Source organism: Papio anubis, chromosome 3 (genome assembly GCF_008728515.1).
Source record: "Papio anubis isolate 15944 chromosome 3, Panubis1.0, whole genome shotgun sequence".
NCBI lineage: Eukaryota > Metazoa > Chordata > Mammalia > Primates > Cercopithecidae > Papio > Papio anubis.
Genome location: NC_044978.1, coordinates 169,040,766 through 169,060,732, shown reverse-complemented (window position 1 = coordinate 169,060,732; position 19,967 = coordinate 169,040,766). Strand labels below are relative to the sequence as shown.

General features: G+C 47.4%; 1 protein-coding gene across 1 annotated transcript in view; it reads right to left on the bottom strand.

Moving 5' to 3' along the window:
• Window positions 1-19,967, bottom strand: part of FAM184B (family with sequence similarity 184 member B) — a 149,802-nt gene that overhangs the window by 9,253 nt on the left and 120,582 nt on the right. Inside the window, exons 9-13 of the mRNA XM_017958608.3 lie at window positions 13,056-13,185; window positions 11,444-11,656; window positions 9,972-10,125; window positions 4,383-4,537; window positions 1,338-1,510 (exon numbers count right to left, since the gene is read on the bottom strand). Of these exons, the coding sequence (XP_017814097.1) occupies window positions 1,338-1,510; window positions 4,383-4,537; window positions 9,972-10,125; window positions 11,444-11,656; window positions 13,056-13,185 (825 nt within the window). The remainder of the gene's footprint in view (window positions 1-1,337; window positions 1,511-4,382; window positions 4,538-9,971; window positions 10,126-11,443; window positions 11,657-13,055; window positions 13,186-19,967) is intronic.

Sequence of the window (19,967 nt, the reverse complement as noted above, 5' to 3'; positions counted from 1 at the left end):
TGTAATCCTAGCACTTTGGGAGACCAAGGCAGGAGGATCACAAAGCCAGGAGTTTGAGACCAGCCTGACCAACATGGTGAAACTCCGTCTCTACTAAAAATACAAAAAAAATTAGCTGGGCGTGGTGGTGTCCGCCTGTAATCCTAGCTACTCAGGAGACTGAGGCAGGAGAATCACTTGAACTTGGGAGGCGGAGGTTGCAGTGAGCTGAGATCACACCACTGCACTCCAGCCTGGGCAAAAGAGCAAGACTCTGTCTCCAAAAAAGAGGAGAGGAGAGGAGAGGAAAGGAAAGGAAAGGAGAGGAGAGGAGAGGAGGGGAGGGGAGGCGAGGTGGGGAGGGGGGAGGGGAGGGGAGGAGAGGGGAGAATTTAATGAACAAGCCCAATCAAGGCTCAAAGCAATTTTGGGCCAACACAACAGGGTTCAATGTACACAGTTGACAAATATTAAGAAAAAAGGAATCCTCAAGACATTAAAATGACAAAAAGAAAATTATGAGCAACTTTATGATTGGCATTAAGACATTCAAAAACTTAGATGAAGTAGATGAATTCTTTGAAAAATACAAACTGCTAAAGCTCACTTAAAAAATAGACAATATGAAATGTCCTAAGTCTTTAAAGAAATTGAATTTGTATCAAAAACTTTCCAACAAGGGGAAAAAAGGCTCTGAGTTCAGGATTGATGATAGGTTATTCACTTCTACAATTAACCAAGCGCTTCATTCATGCTAGGGACATGCCAAGCCTCCTGCACACATTCCACTGCACTCTAAAACAGCCCTGACAGGCGCGGTTGTTTGTTTTTGTTTCTGAGACAGGTTCGGGCTATGCCAGCCAGGCTGAAGTGCAGTGGCACGATCTCAGCTCACGGCAACCTCCATCCACCTCCCAGGCTCAAGCAATCCTCCCTCCCAAGCCTCCCTAGTAACCGGACTACAGGCATGCACCACCACGCTTGGCTAATTTTTGTATTTTTAGTAGAGACAGGGTTTCACTATGTTGTCCAGGCTGGTCTCTAATTCCTGACCTCGTGATCCGCCCGCCTCTACCAGCCAAAGTGCTGGGATTACAGGCGTGAGGCGCCATGCCCGGCCGGACTCCCTTTTCTGTTTCAAGGCACTTCGTCTGCGGTTTTGAGATCTAGAATTTCGGGAGCTCTGGGACATTTCATGGGTCAGAGGAGTAACATCTGTGAAATGCTGGCGCATTAAGTATCTAGTGTCTTGCGGGGCAGGATGCCGAGGGAGTGACCCATTTCAGGTCTCAGGCTCAGCGAGCCGCAGTGGGGGAGGGAGGGAAGCTGGTGAGTAGGGGCAAGGGGCGGTCACCCACCTGCGCTGGTCGCGGAGCTGCTGCGCCTCCTGCTGATGCTGCTCCACCTCCGCGCGCAGCCGCCGCACCGCGTCCTGGAGCTGCGCGTTCTCCTCCCAGAGCCCGCATCCCTCGCTGGAACCCTGCCCATCAGCGCCCGGTGGGGAGCCGGTCTGGCCCGGGCCGCCCCGCTCCTGAGGAGAAGGCAACCAGGAGGCGTTTTCAGGAGGCGCAGGGGCGGACACGTTACAAAGGACCAGAGATGTGCTGCGGCGAGATGGAGACCCACGGGCGACCCGCCCAGGCTGGAGCCTGGATGGGTCCCCTGCAGGGACTCCCATTCAGTCTCTTAAAATTTCCTTCTTTGGGTGTTGGCCAAATCTGGCCCTTAGAGTTTAATAAAACTGCTGAGCCAAGAATGGGGCTTGCATCCAAATGAACACTAACCACACTCCACCTGCCTGGGTGCCCTCCCTGCCTGCCTCAGTGAAGTCCTCCCTCAGTGAAATGTTCAGTGAAGTGACACTGCCTCAGTGAAGTCTTCCCCACCTCTCAGGGGAGAACTGATGAGCTTTCTCTAATACCACCAAATATCGCTAACTCTGGCTCTGTAAGGGGTGACACCGAAGAGAATATGTTTCCATGCTGGTTTCCTAGCTAGATTGGGAGCTATTCCTCTCTTCATCTTTCCAACCCTGTAGCACCTAGCCTGGTGTATTCTATAGGTGCCATGTGAATGCTTGCTAAATAAAATTGTGCTAGAATGTCAGTAGTTCAGGTAGAAACACAAAGATTGCTGTCCAACAGCAGATGGGGTCAGATTTAATCTGTGATTAGTGAACGTTCCAGTTTTCAAATTCACTCAAACATGCCCGACCTCTTGTGCAGGTTATCTGTTCACTGAACACAGTGATTGCACAGCTGTGCACGGGGAGAATCTGTGGCCCAGGCCCCATGTCCCTGCCTTCCTGCCCTGGGGTTGGCATGGTGTGGGATGCCTGTGGGCACCCACTTGGCACTCTCACATGCATAGCCTGGAAGAGCAAGAGCAGGGGGGTTACTGCCTTGTGAGGACAACCTGTGACCCATGGAGGACAGAAACGGATGGAAAAATTCGTTCCCCTCTTGGGTCTCTGGGTGGGAGAGATAAGAGAATTAGATCCCAGTGGGACGGACTCCACTTAGCTCAGCGGTGGCCAGCTTGGGCCTGCAGTCTGGCATGTGTCCCCTTCCCTTTCCTTTTTGACTCTTGCAGCCTGGGCTGTTCCTCTTTGCTGACACCCCTGCATCTGCTCTCTGTGTGGGGTATCACCTGAGACCACGCTTTCCTTCTAGAGGGTTCAGGCTTCCCTCCTATGGGGCGAAAGTGAGGGCTGGTGCACAGGTGGCCAGGTAGCGGCTCATGCACTCAGTGCTCCTTGGCTTCTATCCCAAGCCCTCGGGCAAACACTGTCTTCCTCCATGGCCCAGTCCCCAGCTGTCATCATCCCATGTTTCCCCTGTCCCCTCCCATTGGTACCGGTGGCTCCCACCCATCTAAACACTTAATGGAACACATTCTGTCTTCGCTCTGCTAGACCTAACCACTGGGCTAACCAGTGATTCATCATTTGTTAGTATTTTTCATATAAACATAGAAATCGCCTTCCTATGCTCAGCAACAGCTAAATCTGGCACACATGATTCCCATGTCCCTGGAACCTTCAGCAGGACTGGGCCACCAACGAATCCTCACCATCCACAGGCACTGGTGGAGACCCTGCTGAGGGCTGGGAGTGGGGGTGGGGTGGCGATGAGGCAGAACAGATGGGTTATCCTCAAAAGACTCTGATCCAGTCTAGGCAACAAGGATGTCCATGAAATGGCATGTCCCCAACAGGACCGGGTGGTAGATCCTGAAGCCAACTGAGTTGTCTTAACAGCAAGTGCTCCAGGATCTCAGAGCCAGAGGGGGCCACTGTGTGCCAGGGAAGGCCCCCAGCATGGGACATGCTGGGCAGCATCCCAGGCAGGAGGAGTGGCACAAGCGAAGGATGAAGGGAGGGTGCAGATGCCAGGTTTATGAGCCACAGGGAATATGGCAGGACATACAGGTCATAGTCAGTGGTGGAAGCTTTTCAATGCCAAGTCGAAGCATTTGGAGCTTTCCCCAGTGGGAACCACCAAAGGCTTTATGAAAAGTGATGCTGGGCTTTGGGGGAATACCTGAAGCCATACACTATGGACTGGAGGGAGAGAGGACTGGGCTGTTAGGAGGTGACTGTGCCACCCAGTTAGACCAGGAATGATGGATGTGCAGGGAAGGGGCTGATGGGCAAAGTCTGAGCAGGAAGAGGAAGGAGAGCCGGCACTGAGTCTGGGTGACAACAAAGCTGCTCTGCTTAGGGGAACAGCAAGGTCTAGACAGAGCCTATCTGGGAAAATGTTCTGAGAAATTCCCCTTCAGATCCAAAGGAGTAGCCCAGACCAGCTGCATTGAGGGCCTGTCTAGCACCAACACCCTGAGATACCATTGCATCTGAACTATAAATAACATGCAGCGCTTAAGACCATTTTTGTTTTTCTTTTCAAAGACAAGACCCTGCAGGTCCACCAAGTATCCCACAGGCCTGTGGAGAAGGGTCTTCCCCACTTCAGGCAGGGGGCAGGGGGCAGGGGAATGACTGAGTACCCAGAGCCCATCCTTTTTTTTTTTTTTTTTTTTTGAGACAGGGTCTTGCTGTGTTGCCCAGGCTGGAGTGCGGTGGCACAGTCATAGCTCACTACAGCCTGGAACTCCTGGGCTCAAGTGATCCTCCTGCCTCAGACTCCCAAGCCAGGATTACAGGCATATGCCACCACGCCCAGCTAATTTTTGATTTTTTTGTAGAGATATACTCTTGCTATATTGCCCTGGCTGGTCTTGAAATCCTGGCCTCAAGTGGTCCTCTGGCTTTGGCCTCCCAAAGTGCTGGATTCCAAGTGTGAGCCACTGCACCCGGCCTCAGAGCCCATCCTTTATGGGGCCCTGAGGCCCTGATGCTGCTCTGGGAGGGGTGTGGCTGGTGCAAGGGCAGGGGTGCTGACCTCTGTGGTGATGATGTGGTCTTCGCTGTCTCCTGGACACTGGCTGCTGGCTTGTTGTCTGCCCAGAGCCCTCAGCTCGGCCTGCAGTGCCTCCAAGTCCTTCTGGTGCCCAGAGCAGGCAGCTTGCTGATCCGACAGCTCCTGCCTAAGGGACTCTGGAAAAGGGAGAGCAGTAGGGAGTTAGGTGCTGGGTCTAGGCTGAAGCCTGTCTGGTGGGGACAACAGTCTCTGGGGTGGGGGTGGATGAAGTGAGGGGCTGCTGAAGGCTTGTGGTGGGTTGAGTTCCCCAAACCTTTTCCAAGGTAACAGTAACAACAGGGCCATGTGTGAAAACTGTTCTCATTTAAGTCCACAACCATCTTTTCTGGTATGAATTATCCCCCTCTCCCCACCCCTGCTCCATTTTAGGATGAGGGACCTGAACATCAGAGAGGGTGAGTACAATGCTCAAAGCCACACAGCTATTAAATAGTGGAGTTGGGATGCAAAATTTCAAGTGGTTCTTCACTCTGAACCCCCTGCTTGCCCTCTACTGGTTGGTTAGGATGGGTGGCAGGTGAGGGCAGCATGGCCTGAGCCCAGGGCCAAATCCTGTGACAACGCTTGGCCTCAGCACCAAGTTAGGAGACCAGGCAAAGAACAGGCAATTATCAAATGACCAAAGGCCTCTACTGGGGGCAATGGTCTCAAGTTGGAAAGTTTGAAGTTTATGTCAGCTCTTTTTTTTTTTTTTTTTTTTTGAGACGGAGTCTCGCTTTGTTGCCCAGGCTGGAATGCAGTGGCACGATCTTGGCTCACTGCAGCCTCCACCTCCTGGGTTCAAGCGATTCTCCTGCCTCAGCCTCCCGAGTAGCTGGGACCAGGCACGCACCATCACGCCCGGCTAATTTTTGAATTTTTTTAGTAGAGATGGGATTTCACCATTTTGGCCAGGCTGGTCTCGAACTCCTGACCTCAAGTGATCCACCCACATTGGCCTCCCAAAGTGCTGGGATTATAGGTGTGAGCCACCGTACCCGGTCAATGTCAACTCTTTTTTTTTTTTTTTTTTTTTTTTTTTGAGACGGAGTCTCGCTGTGTCACCCAGGCTGGAGTGCAGTGGCACGATCTCGGCTCACTGCAAGCTCCACCTCCCAGGTTTACGCCATTCTCCTGCCTCAGCCTCCGAGTAGCTGGGACTACAGGCGCCCGCCACCACGCCCGGCTAGTTTTTTGTATTTTTAGTAGAGACGGGGTTTCACCATGTTAGCCAGGATGGTCTCGATCTCCTGACCTCGTGATCCACCCGCCTCGGCCTCCCAAAGTGCTGGGATTACAGGGTTGAGCCACCGCGCCCGGCCCAATGTCAACTCTTAAAAAGACAAAATGTTCACAGGTTCTTCTTCCCACGGGTGTGGGGTCTTGGCTGGATCATGGAGGCAGGAGATGGCATGTCATCCCAGCAGGATAGGAACTACAATGGAATCATCCAGAAGAAATGTGTACATTCTCTTAAACTCAGGGGAGAGTAAGACCAGAAACTTGAGCTTCCCCTCTGAGGATGGAGACTGATTTCTAGTACACTAGACACTTCCCAGCATGATTGAAACAATTATTTTAAAATGAATATTTTCTGATAGAGCAGATGCTATTTAGTGAGATATTCCTTTCAAAAAAGATACTTTTTAAGTGCTTGTAAATTTGATACTTTACTTTTCTGTAATGAGCTTTTGAGACTCTGTATTTTAGTTATTGAAAATAACCTTTGAAACATTGTTCTGATCATTCCATAAGCACCTAGCACAGGTTTTAGTACACAGCAAGTGCTCAACATGTATTTGTAAAATAAACGATCTTTAGAATGAAAATGGATGAGGTGATAAAAGTGTATTAGTTATAAAAGCTTTCCTATAAGCTTACTAACCTGCCCTCAAAGGTTAACTATATTAAACACGTGCAAAAGCGTAGTGTATTTGGATGATACTAAGATGAAAAATTGGCTGGGCGTGGTGGCTCATGCCTATAATCCCAGCACTTTGGGAGGCTGAGGTGGTTGGATCACAAGGTCAGGAGATCGAGACCATCCTGGCTAACATGGTGAAACCCCATCTCTACTAAAAACACAAAAAATTACCCAGGCATGGTGGCAGGCACCTGTAGTCCCAGCTACTTGGGAGGCTGAGGGAGGAGAATGGCATGAACCTGGGAGGCGGAGCTTGCAGTGAGCCAAGATTGCGCCACTGTACTCCAGCCTGGGTGACAAAGCGAGATGTTGTCTCAAAAAAAAAAAAAAAAAAAAAAGATGAAAAATTTACTTGGTCATCTTTCCTTTCCAGCAGAATTTTGATAAAGTGATTTCTATAGCTTATTTTCTTAAAAAAAATTCTCCAAACACAACCCCATTTTTTGAAAACTGTTATCACAAGATATATGCAATAAAACTTTTTACCAAATCATAAATTATAAGGTATTCATTCTTTACCCTCCTCCTTCTTTCATACCTTCCCACCATTCATCTATCCATCCACACATCCATCCCTCTATCCACCTGTCCATCCATCCACCCATCCACTTATCTATCCATCCATTCATCCATCCATCCATTCATTTACTCATCCATCCATCCATCTATCCATCCACCCACCTATCTGTCTGTCCATGTATCTGTCTGTCTACCTATCTGTCCATCCATTCATCCATCCACCGATCCACTCATCGGTTGCTCACCCAATCATCTGCCCATCCATCTGTGTGTCCACCCATTTGTCTGCCCACCCATCTGCCCATCCATACATCTCCATCTATCTGTCCGTCCATCCATCCATCCATCCATCCATCCATCCATCCTCCTGTCCATCCATTGACCCATTTTTCTGTCCATCCACCTGTCCATCCAACCATCCATTCACCCACATCCCATCCACTTGTCCGTCCATCCATCCATCCATCCATCCATCCATCCATCCATCCATCCAGCATGTCTGGGTTCCAACCCTCTAGTAAACACCCACCCTCCCTGCCCTCTCACAGGGACCTATGGTATTGCAGGTCAGTTGTGTCTCACACAGATATCAGAAGATGAATAATCAGCTTCAGGAATATCTCATATCAACCTGCCATTGCTCTAGGTGCTCGCGCCTTCCCTTGAAGACTATGATTTTTTGGCCTCACAGAGTCCACAGAGCCCCTTCTTCTTGGGACTGGTGCTGAGAAGCCCAGCCTTTCCCCAGGGTCTTTCCAGGGATCCCTCCTGATTCTTTTCTTCAGGGAAGAATGGGGCTGCTGTGGAGTCAGAAAAGCCAGGGAAGGGGTGGCAGGGACATCTGCACTGGCAGCTGCTGCTGGGTGTTGGAATCACCAGGGTGTCCAGCCTGACCTGTCCATGGGGAGCCTTGGACCTGAGCCATGTGGCACAGCCTGGATTCTGTTTACATGCTGCTGACTTCAGCATTTCCCATGTGGACGCCTCCATTCCAGGGTAGATGCTAACTGGGAAGTCTATGAAACTCCTTCCTGCTTCTCACACCACTTCCTCAGAAACATGCAGTCAGTGGGACACGCTTTCTAATGAGAACTCAAACAAGCAGCAAGGTAGAGCCTAACTCACTTACGGAGGTAAAGAAAATGTTGTCCTCCAGAATTCTCTTTTTACTTTTTTCCTAATTTTTTTTTTTTAGAGATGGGGTCTTGCTATGTTGTCCAGGCTAGTCTTGAACTACTGACCTCAAGTGATCCTCTCTCACCTTGGCCTCCCAAAGTGCTGAGACTACAGGCATGAGCCACCACACTCAGCACTCAGAAATCTCTTAAGAAGAGCCCTGTCTAGTTTTGGAAGAAATATTTAATAAAGCCAACAAGATCTTTAGTGCTTAGCATGAAATGGTGAGAGGTATTTGTCTTGCTCTTAAGAGTGAGGAGAAAGATAAGAGTATAGGAGAAAATGAGTGACAGGGATGATCTACAAAAATGACAGAGGTCTCCAGAATCAGGCATGCAACATTGAAATATTCAGTCGTGGCCAGGCGTGGTGGCTCACGCCTGTAATCCCAGCACTTTGGGAGGCCGAGGAGGGCGGATCACAAGGTCAGGAGATCGAGACCATCCTGGCTAACATGGTGAAACCCCATCTCTACAAAAAAAAGTACAAAAAAATTAGCCAGGCGTGGTGGCGGGTGCCTGTAGTCCTAGCTACTCAGGAGGCTGAGACAGAAGAATGGTGGTAACCTGGGAGGCGGAGCCTGCAGTGAGCCAAGATTGCGCCACTGCACTCCAGCCTGGGTGACAGAGCGAGACTCTGTCTCAAAAAAAGAAAAGAAAAGAAAAGAAAAGAAAAGAAATATTCAGTCATAATTTAACAGGGAACACTTACATAGACTTACTACATACCAGGCTCTATTTGAAGCACTTCTCATGTATTTACTTATGTAATCGTCATTACGGCCCAGTGAGGTGAATGCTATTATTATCCTCATTTTATACATGGAAGACTGAGGCACAGAGCAGTTAAGCAACTTCCTGCCCGAAGTCACACAGCCAGTGAATGTTAGAGCTGAGCTTCACACCCAGGCAGTTTGGCTGTAAAGATCTTAACTACCTCTGTTGACTTCCAGGATGCTTTGTGTGAGTGTTTTATTGATGTGGCAACTGAAAAGGGGCAGAGTTTTGTGCTGGGGATGATGTAGGGGCAGGCAGAGGAAGCAGAGCCTGGAGGCCTAAGATCCCCCAACTTGCCAAAATCTTCAGAACAGAAATGAGAGGTTAAGGCAATACCATGAAACTCATATGAAGGCTCAGAGATCTGGGTTACATGCAATAATAATGATAATGATAGTATCTATATTCACTGGGCTCATGTTATATGCTAGGCACTTTATATTTAATATCTCATGTAATCCACACGGTGAGCCTATGTGGTAGGGACAATTGTAATTCCATTTTTTTTTTTTTGAGACAGAGTCTCGCTCTGTTGCCCAGGCTGGAGTCCAGTGGCCGGATCTCAGCTCACTGCAAGCTCCACCTCCCGGGTTTATGCCATTCTCCTGCCTCAGCCTCCCGAATAGCTGGGACTACAGGCGCCCGCCACCTCGCCCGGCTAGTTTTTTGTATTTTTTAGTAGAGACGGGGTTTCACCGGGTTAGCCAGGATGGTCTCGACCTCCTGACCTCGTGATCCGCCCGTCTCGGCCTCCCAAAGTGCTGAGATTACAGGCTTGAGCCACCGCGCCCAGCCTGTAATTTCATTTTTTACAAAAGGAAAATGAAGCTCACAGTAAGCCATCCCAGGGTTCACAGCTAGTTGGTGTCAGAGCCAGGATTGTCCCTGACCTGCGTGCCCGAGAATGCTGGAGCCCTGACCTGTGTGTCCGAGATTTCTGGAGCCCTGGCCTGTGAGCCCGAGACCCCTGGAGCCCTGGCCTGTGAGCCCGAGACCCCTGGAACCCTGGCCTGTGAGCCCGAGACCCCTGGAACCCTGGCCTGTGAGCCCGGACCCCTGGAGCCCTGGCCTGTGAGTCCGAGAGCCCAGGAGCCCTGGCCCTCAGCTTGTCGCTGGTTTCTACGTGCAGACCCTGCAGTTGGCCAGGCCCTCCTTGGTGCACTGTTGGGTGTATACCTAGCAGCAGGGCCTGCTGTGCCTGCATCCTCTCACGCTCCTCCTGCAGCTCTTGCCTGGCCTTTTCCTCCAAGGCCTGGAGCTCCAGCCGGTGTGCCTGGTGTTGGATCTGGAGGCTGTGGCTGGATTCCTTCTTCAAGCGTTCCTCTGTGGCCTGTGGGAAAAAGTGGGGACAAGAAGGCATGAAAGTGGGCACAAGGGTGGGAGACCTGACTCCTTTGCCAAACTCTTCTGAGCCAGGATGCTCTGAACGCTTGCTTTCTCCCATGGAGGGCTTATTAGGCTACAGAGAATGCTGTAGCAATAGCCTGGCCACAGCAGCCATTTTGTACCAGGTGAACCCACCCCCTTCCACAGCTGATTGGGCGAGAGTGGATACCTCTTCTAAACCTGGGACAATCAGAGTTCCTTTAATGCAAATTTGATATGAAGAGGTGGGGGATAGAGCAAAAGAGACTGACAGGCAGATACTGACTCTGTGGCTCCAAATTTACCATACTCAGGAGCACTAAGGTAACGATCTGACATCTGCTGCAGGACCAGTGAGGTGGAGGCGGCCATCTGTGGAGGAAGCCCAGGGCTGGTGTGCAGAGCAGAGCAGAGCAGAAATGACATGAGGAGGGCTGAAGGATCCCTACAGCTTTTCAGTTCCTGCTCTTGTTTGGTCCTGAGAACTGGCTGTGTCTCTGTCCTTGGGTTCATATTCATTCATTCTTTCTTTCCCTACTTTTTATTTTTGGTTCATTTATGCTTTCACTCAACAAACATTTATATATATATATATATATATATTTTTGAGACGGAGTCTCGCTGTGTCTCCCAGGCTGGAGTGCAATGGCACAGTCTCGGCTCACTGCAACCTCCACCTTCCAGGCTCAAGCAATTCTCCTGCCTCAGCCTCCCAAGTAGCTGGGATTACAGGCACCTGCCCCCACACCCGGCTAATTTTTGTATTTTTAGTAGAGACGTGGATTCACCATGTTGGTCAGGCTGGTCTCAAACTCCTGACCTCAGGTGATCCACCCACCTCTGCCTCCCAAAGTGCTGGGATTACAGGCGTGAGTCACTGCGCCCAGCCTGAGCTGTTCTTTCTCAACTGTGCTGCCGTCTTCGTTTTTAGCTGTAGGACTGAGCCTGACTTCCTGGTGTGTTCATGCACACCACTGCTCTAGTCATGAAAGCAACTCATTCTTATGCCACCAAGGTCGCAAGCAGGTGGGGAAACGTAGCACAAGAAGCCCGGCAGACCTAGCCTGCTTTCTTACTTTGCCACTTACTAGCTGTGTGACCCTGAGCAAGTTACAAAATCTATCTGAGCCTCTTTCCTCATCTGGAAAAGGGAATACGATAATAACAATCTGGAAAGATTCTCGGGGAATTGGACGTCATGTAGAAAAGGGACGGCTTTGCACATGGCAGTTCTCACCTAGCAGGTGCCCGGCACAGAGTAGACCACACAGTCATTCCCTCACCTTGAGTTCCTGATGTCTGGCTTTCTCCAGCATGCGCAGGGCTCTCTGGTGGGAAGCCTCGAGCTGGGCTTTCACAGCCTGGTTCTGCTGAGTGGTCTCCTGGAGTTCATGCTGCAGCTTCTCCCTCTCAAGGTCCGAGAGCTGCTTGAGCGCCTGCAGGTCCTCCCTGTAGTTGCTGGTGCACTGCTCCAGAGCCTGCTGCATCTGCAAGACCTGCGCACCAGGCATCCTACCCTCAGTCTAAGCCCCTTGCCTTTCCTGGGATGTTTTCTTTAAATAAAAGCTTTCTAAATGTCACCTCCATGCAGCTGAGCCTCCTCTGTCTCTAGGGACTCTGAGGGGATGGAAGCTGCAAGCTTGAAGGACCTGGGGGTGGCTAGTCCTTCCAGGGACCCCCCAGCTAGAGCCACGAATGCCGGGAAAGAGGAAAAGAGGGGTGGGGACACCAACCTTTCAAGAGAAATCAAGAGGGGACTGGAATGCCTTCCAGGGACCCACGTGGCGTCCCCCCTCCTCCCTCAGGTGCCTGCTCGAATCTGGCTTCCTCACTGAGGCTTCTCCTGATAGCCCCGTATAGTACTACCTCCCCCAAGCCCACGTTCCCCATCACAGGACAGCCTCCCTGCTCTAGTTTTCTATTTCCTGAGCCATCATTACCTTAGAATGAATTATGTGATTTACTAACTTCTTATGTCAACCATTTATTGTCTGTTCCCACTTCCATTGCTAATATATATATATATCTTTATATATAAAATATCTTTTTTTTGAGACAGGGTCTTGCTTTGTTGCCCAGGCTGGAGTGCGGTGTTGTGATCATGACTCACGGCAGCCTCGAACTCCTGAGCTCAAGCAACCCTCCCACCTCAGCCTCCTGAGTAGCTGGGAGTACAGGCACATGTCACCATACCCGGTAATTTTTTTCTTTTTTTTTTTTTTTTTGTAGAGACAGAGTCTTGCTATGTTACCCTGGCTGATCTTGAACTCCTAGGCTTAAGCGTTCCTCCTGCCTCAGCCTCCCAAAGGGCTGGGATTATGGGTGTGAACCAACACACCTGGCCGTAAAATGTAAGGTATTTTTTCTGGTTTGTGCATTGATGAATTCATCAGCGGCTCATACTGAGTGCTCATTAGCACAGCAGGTTTTTTATTTTCTTTTTGAGATGCAGTCTCACTCTGTCACCCAGGCTGGAGTGCAGTGGTGTGATCTCAGCTCACTGCAACCTCTGCCTCCCGGGTTCAAATGATTCTCTTGCCTCAGCCTCCTGAGTAGCTGGGATTACAGGTGCCCACCACATGCCCAGCTATTTTTTATATTTTTAGTAGAAACAGGGTTTCAGCATGTTGGCCAGGCTGGTCTCCAACTCCTGACCTCAAGTGATCTGCCCCCATCGGCCTCCCAAAATGCTGGGATTATAGGCATGAGCCACCGTGCCCAGCTGCAGCAGGTTTGGAATGAATGAATAAATAAAACCAAGAATCCCACTTTGCCCTGGTCCTGTAATGCCTTCCCAGCTTGGATGTGAATCCGGCCCTGCATGCATTTCCAAGTTTGTAAAAAGGAGGGAGCAGGATCTCAGGAAGGGAGAAATCCCCACCAGGGTTGTCCTACCTGGGCTTGCAATTTGGCCTTCTGGCTTTGCCAGTCCTCCTGTAGACGGGGGATTTCGGATGTTTTCTCCTTCAACAAAGAGCCCAGTGGAGGTTGTGGGTCACTTCCCTCCTTGAGAAGCTCTTCGGTCCTTTGAAGATAGGGATGCCACAATCACAAAAGATCCTCGGGCTGGGAATGACACTGCCACTCTGATAACGTGACAGCCACTGTGCCTGGGAGGAGGGAGCTCTGAGAGCAGTTAGTGGGGGTTAGAAACATCTTACTTGACTTTCAAAAAGCAACCTGCCATATAAAGTGTATTATTGCACTTAGGATACAATCAGGAACCACCCGATATCTGTTTTAGCGGGTTCTTAATAAATGGTGATCAACTGTCAAAATGACTGAAAGCTAGAGTTACTGATATGAGGTCTTTGGGGGCTCCAAAAAAGAGATCTCTATGGTCTTAATTTTGCAGCTCTTTCTGCACATATAAAAACGACCACAACACTTCACTTTAACACAGTGTTTTGCGCTCGTCAAAGCACGCTCACACATTTTACTGGCATCCCCAAGTACAAATCGGGGGACTATAAATAGGCCTCCACATATGTAACGTGAATAAGGAAATGCTAGTTTAAAGCTGCAAGGGTTTCTGCATTCTAGATAAGATGCTCCCTTCCTTAATTCTGAACTTTTGAACCAGCTGAGAATTTCAAGTGCGATTGGGTTAGATTGGGATGTTAAGTATTTATCTTGTTTCACAACGTGAAAGGATGCCACATGGTGGGGCTCTCTGGAGAGACTGCCAGGTGATAAGCAGCATCTGCTTCCCCTGACAAGGACATCAGGCCAGAGCTCCAGAGGTGGGGTTTAGGGTCTTGGGCTGTGAGAAAAGGCCATGAGACGGGGTACTCTGCTTGGCAGAGGTGTGAAGGCCCAGGCTGGGGGGTTAAGGAAGAGACAGACAATGGGGACCCCTGAAAGGAAGGGTATGCTAGAAGCAGCATAGGAAGGTGGCCAAGAGGATGGTGCAAGGGCCAGACTACCCAGCTCCAAATTCCAGCTCTACAACCCACTCAATGCAGGAGAGAGTTTAAAGATCTCACCAAGATCTTTAAACTCTCCTGGCTTGAGCTTCCTCCTCTATAACATAAGGTTAATAATGCTACCTTTTCCACAAGGATTAGTAGAGTCAGTATCTATAAAGTACTTAAAACAGTGTCTGGCGCATAGTAAGAATTACATAAAGAACTAACTATGGGCTGCGCGCGGTGGCTCACGCCTGTAATCCCAGCACTTTGGGAGGCAGAGGTGAGTGGATAGCCTGAGGTCAGGAGTTCGAGACCAGCCTGACCAACACGGTGAAACCCCATCTCTACTAAAAATACAAAACATTAGCTGGGTGTGGTGGCGGGCACCTGTAATCCCAGCTACTCAGGAGGCCGAGGCAGGAGAACTGCTTGGACTCAGGAAGCGGAGGTTGCAGTGAGCCGAGATCACAACATTCCACTCCAGCCTGGGCAACAAGAGTGAAACTCCATCTCAAACAAATAAACAAACAAACAAAACTACACATTAAAAGAGAGAAGTTTTCTTTCTCTGCATTCTGATTCTCTTAGGTTATCCTCAAGCCTTTTGAAGGTGTGCAAAACATAGCCACCTTTAAGGAGCAATGAAGCAGGGATACCTGGGTCTGAACTCTGGGTATGAAACCAAGGGTTAGGAGGCCAGAGCAAGCGGAAGAGCAGCCTCGGGCAAGAGTGACAGGTGGCACCGCCAGGTAAGCACTCCCGGTGAGTCCCAGGAGAGGGGAGGGGGCTGAACTTTCTCTCAGGATGGGGCTCAGTTATTATTATTCTTTTTAATGTTTTATTCAAGTAAAATTTACATATAGTGAGGTACACAGATCTTAAGTGTACAATTCAGTGAGTTTTGACAAATATATACAACCATGAAACCAACATCTCAATCAAAATACAGAATATTTTCATGACCCCAAAACTTCCCTTGCAGCCAAAGCTTTGATTTCCATCACCATAGATCACTTTTGCCTGAGCTGAAGCATCATACGAACAGAATCATGTGGGATGCATTCTCTTGTTTCCAGGTTATGTTGCTCCCCATCATGTCTTTGGGCCTCATCCATGTTGTTGTGTATGTCAGCAATTCATTCTTTTTGTTGCTGTGTAGTATTCCTTTACATGAATAGATGGTAGTTTGTTTATTCATTTTTCTGCTGATAGACATTTGGATTGTTTACACTTCTGGGCTATTATAAATAAAGCTGCTAGAAATAAACGTGTCCAAGGATTTTTGTGGATATATGTTTTTCTTTTCTTTTTTTGAGACAGAGTCTCGCTCTGTCACACAGGCTGGAGTACAGTGGCGTGATCTTGGCTTGCTGCAACCTCCGCCTCTCAGGTTCAAGTGATTGTCCTGCCTCAGCCTCCTGAGTAGCTGGGGCTACAGGTGTGTGCCACCACGCCCAGCTAATTTTTGTATTTTTAGTAGAGATGAGGTTTCACCATGTTGGCCAGGCTGGTCTTGAACTGCTGTCCTCAAGTGATCCACCTGCCTCGGCCTCCCAAAGGGCTGGGATTACTGGTGTGAGCCACTGCCCCTGGCAATGCTTTCCATTTATTTTGCTTAAATACCTAAAAGTGGAACTGCTGGTAGGTATGTGCTTAATGTTTTAAGGAACAATCATATAGTTTTCTAAAGTGATTGTAGCATTTTAGACCCTGTCAGCAATGTATGAGAGTTTCAGTTGCCCTGGATTGTTGCTAACATTTTATGTTGTTAGACTTCTTAATTTTAGCCATTCCAGTGGGTGGGAAATGGTATCTCACTGTGGTGGTAAGTTGCATTTTTCTGATGACTAATGATGTTAACCACATGTTCATGTGCTTACGAGCCACTCACATATATATATATTTTTCTTTTTTGGGACAGGGTCTTGCTCTGTTGTCCAGGCTGGAGTACAGTGGCCCATGGGTTGCTGCTGCCTCAACCTTCCAGACTCAAGCAATCCTCCCACCTCAGCCTCTTGAGTAGCTGGGACTACAGGCATGTGCCACCACGCTCAGCTAATTTTTGTATTTTTTTTTTGGAGAGATGGGGTTTTGCCATGTTGCCCAAGCTGGTCTTGAACTCTTGGGCTCAAGCAGTCCACCTGCCTTGGCCTTCCAAAGTGCTGAGATTACAGACATGAGCCACCATGCCCGGCCTCACATACATCTTTTTTAGGAAAGTGCTTGTTCGAGTATTTTGTCCATTTAAAAAATAGTTTTGCAGCACGTGACAAAGATGCCCTTTCTCACTCCTGTTCAACATAGTATTGGAAGTTCTGGCCACGGTAATCAGGCAAGAGAAAGAAATAAAGGCCATCCAAATAGGAAGACCGGAAGTCAAACTATCCCTGTTTGCAGATGACATGATCCTATATCTAGAAAACCCATAGTCTCAGCCCAAAAGCTCCTTATGCTGATAAACAACTTCAGCAAAGTCTCAAGATACAAAATTGATGTGCAAAAATCACTAACATTCCTATACACCAACAGCATTCAAGCCGAGAGCCAAATCAGGAACACAATCCCATTCACAACTCTCACACACACACAAATATAGAAGAAATACAGCTAACCAGGGAGGTGAAAGACTTCTGCAAGGAGACTGCAAAACACTGCTCAAAGAAATCAGAGATGACACAAACAAATGGGAAAACATTCCATGCCCATGGTTAGGAAGAATCAATATTGTTAAATGAACATACTGTCTAAAGCAATTTATAGATTAAATGCTATCTCTATTGAACATTTTTCACAGAAGTAGAAACAACTATTTTAAAATTCATATGGACCCAAAAAGAGCCCAAATAGCCAAGGTAATCCTTAGCAAAATGAACAAAGTTGGAGGCATCATGCTACCTGACTTCAAACTATACTATAGGACTACAGTAACCAAAAGAACATGGTACTGGTACAAAAACAGATACATAGATCGATGGAACATAATAGAGAACCCAGAAATAAAGTCACACACCTACAACTATCTGATCTTTGACAACCCTGACAAAAACAAGCAATGAGGTAAGAATTCCCTATTCAATCAATGGTGCTGGGATAACGGCATCATTTGCAGAAGATTGAAACTGGACCGCTTCCTTATACCACATACAAAAGTTAACTTAAGGCCAGGCATGGTGGCTCATGCCTGAATTCCAACACTTTGGGAGGCTGAGGTGGAAGGATCATTCAAGACTAGCCTGGGCAACATAATGAGACCCTGTCTCTAAGAAAATAAATTAACTCTATGGATTAAAGACTTAAATGTAAAACCCAAAACTATAAAAACCCTGGAAGACAAGCTAGGCAATACCATTCTGCACATAGGAACAGGCAAATATTTCATGACGAAGGCACTAAAAGAGATGGCAACAAAAGCAACAATTAACAAATGGGATCCAATTAAACCAAGAGCTTCTACACAGCAAAGGAAACTATCAACAGAGAGAGCAGACAACTTACAGAATGGGGGAAAAGATTTGCAAACTATGCATCTGACAAAGGTTTAATATCCAGCATCTATAACGAACTTGAACAAATTTACAAGAAAAAAACAAACAACCCCATTAAAAAAGTGGGCAAAGGACATGAACAGACACTTTTCAGAAGGAGACATACATGTGGCCACAAATCATATGAAAAAAACTCAACATCACTGATCATTAGAGGAATGCAAATCAAAACCATAATGATATAGCATTTCACACCAGTCAGAATGGCTGCTATTAAAAGGTCAAAAAATAACAGATGCTGATGAGGTTATAGAGAAAAAGGAATGCTTATACACTGTTGGTGTGAGTGTAAATTAGTTCAGCCATTGCGGAAGACAATGTGGCAATTCCTAAAAGACTTAGAGGCAGAAATACCATTTGACCCAGCAATCCCATTACTGGGTATCTACCCAAAGGAACATAAATCTATTATAAAGATACATGCACACATATGTTCACTACAGTACAATTCACAATAGCAAGGACATGGAATCAACCTAAACGCCCATCAATGGTAGACTGGATTTTTAAAAATGTGGTACATATATACCATGGAATACTATGCAGTCATAAGAAAGAATGAGATCATGTCCTTTGCAGGAACGTAGTTGGAGCTGGAGGTCATTATCCTTAGAAAACTAAAACAGGAACAGAAAACGAAATATCACATGTCCTCGCTTTTATAGGTGGGAGTTAAATGATGAGAACACATGGATACATAGAGGGGAACAACAGACACTGGGGCCTACCAGAGGGTAGAGGGTGGGAGGAGAGAGAGAATTAGGAAAAGTAACTAATGTGTATTAGGCTTAATACCTGGGTGACAAAATAATCTGTAACACAAACCCCCATGACACAAGTTTACCTATATAACAAACCTACACATGAACTCCTGAACTCAAAAGTTCAATTAAAAACCAAATAGGTTTGTCTTTTTATTACTGATTTATAAGAGTTATTTATATATTCTTAATACAGATGGGATATTTTATCCCAGTCTGTGGCTTTTCTATTCATTTTAAGTTTTTTTTTAAATAAGCAGAACTTTCAATTTTGATGAAAACCAATTTATTAATTTTCCTTTGATAATTAGTGTTTTCACATCCTATCTAGGAAATTACTGCCTACACCAAAGTTTCAAAGATACTTTCCTGTTTTAGTTTTTATATTTTAGATGTATGAAACATCTCAAATTAACTTTTGTGCATAGGACATAGTAGGGGTTGAGGTTCATTTTCTTCTCATGTGTATCCAGTTCCAACACCATTTGTTGAAAAACTTTTCCTATGTCCATTGAATTGCGTTGGCACCATGAACAAAAATTAATCTAGCAACTATGTGTGTGTGAATCTATTTCTTAACATTCCATTGTGTTTCATTAGCTTATTTGTGTACTGGCATATTGATACCACAATGTCTTTATCACTAAAGCTTTTTAACATGCCTTGAAATCAGGTAGCCTGAGTCCTCCAACTTTCCTCTTCAAGATTTTTAATATTAGTTTTGCCTCTGTGACTTGCTCTGGCCCATGGAAGCTGGGTGGAAATGAGAGTGCATTTCTGAGTTTAGGCTTGACGAGCCACTGCATGTTTCCATAAGCCTTTTGAACATCTTCCCTTTACCATGACAACAACATTCCCTAGATGGGGGCTAATCCTTCAGCCTGGGCCACAGAATGAGATGGCATGTGGAGCAGATTTTAACTGTAGTTTGTGGCAGAGCAATAACACCTGACCCTCACCCAGGAGCCAAGCTCATATAAGTCCCACTGATATGGTTAGGTTTTGTGTCCCCACTGAAATCTCATCTCGAGTTGTAATCCCCATAATCCCCACGTGTTGAGGATGGGACTTGGTGGGAGGTGATTGGGTCATGGGGGCAGTTTGCCCCATGCTGTTCTCATGATAGTGAGTGAGTTTTCACGAAATCTGATGGTTTTATAAGTGTTTGTCATTTCCTCCTACACATACTTTTCTCTCACCTGCCACCATGTAAGACGTGCCTGCTTCCCCTTCTGGCATGACTGTAAGTTTCCTGAGGCCTCCCCAGTCAAGCAGAACTGTCAGTCAATTAAGCCTCTTTCTTTTATAAACTACCCAGTCTTGGGGGCTTCTTTATAGCAGTGTGGAAACGACCTAATATACCTGCAGAGCCTGACATAGCCAATCATAAGGGTAGCTAATCTATGAGCTAAAAATCTTTGATATTTGGGGGTGTTATAGCAGCAATAGCTGACTGACATAGGTGATATAGGTGGAGATCTCCTCAGGATCACAAAGCTTGCTTATATCCCCTAATTAAAGAACACTTGGAAACATAGGGGCAGAGGTTTTGGGCCAGTGCAGGTCTGAATCTTGGACAGGTTTGCTAAC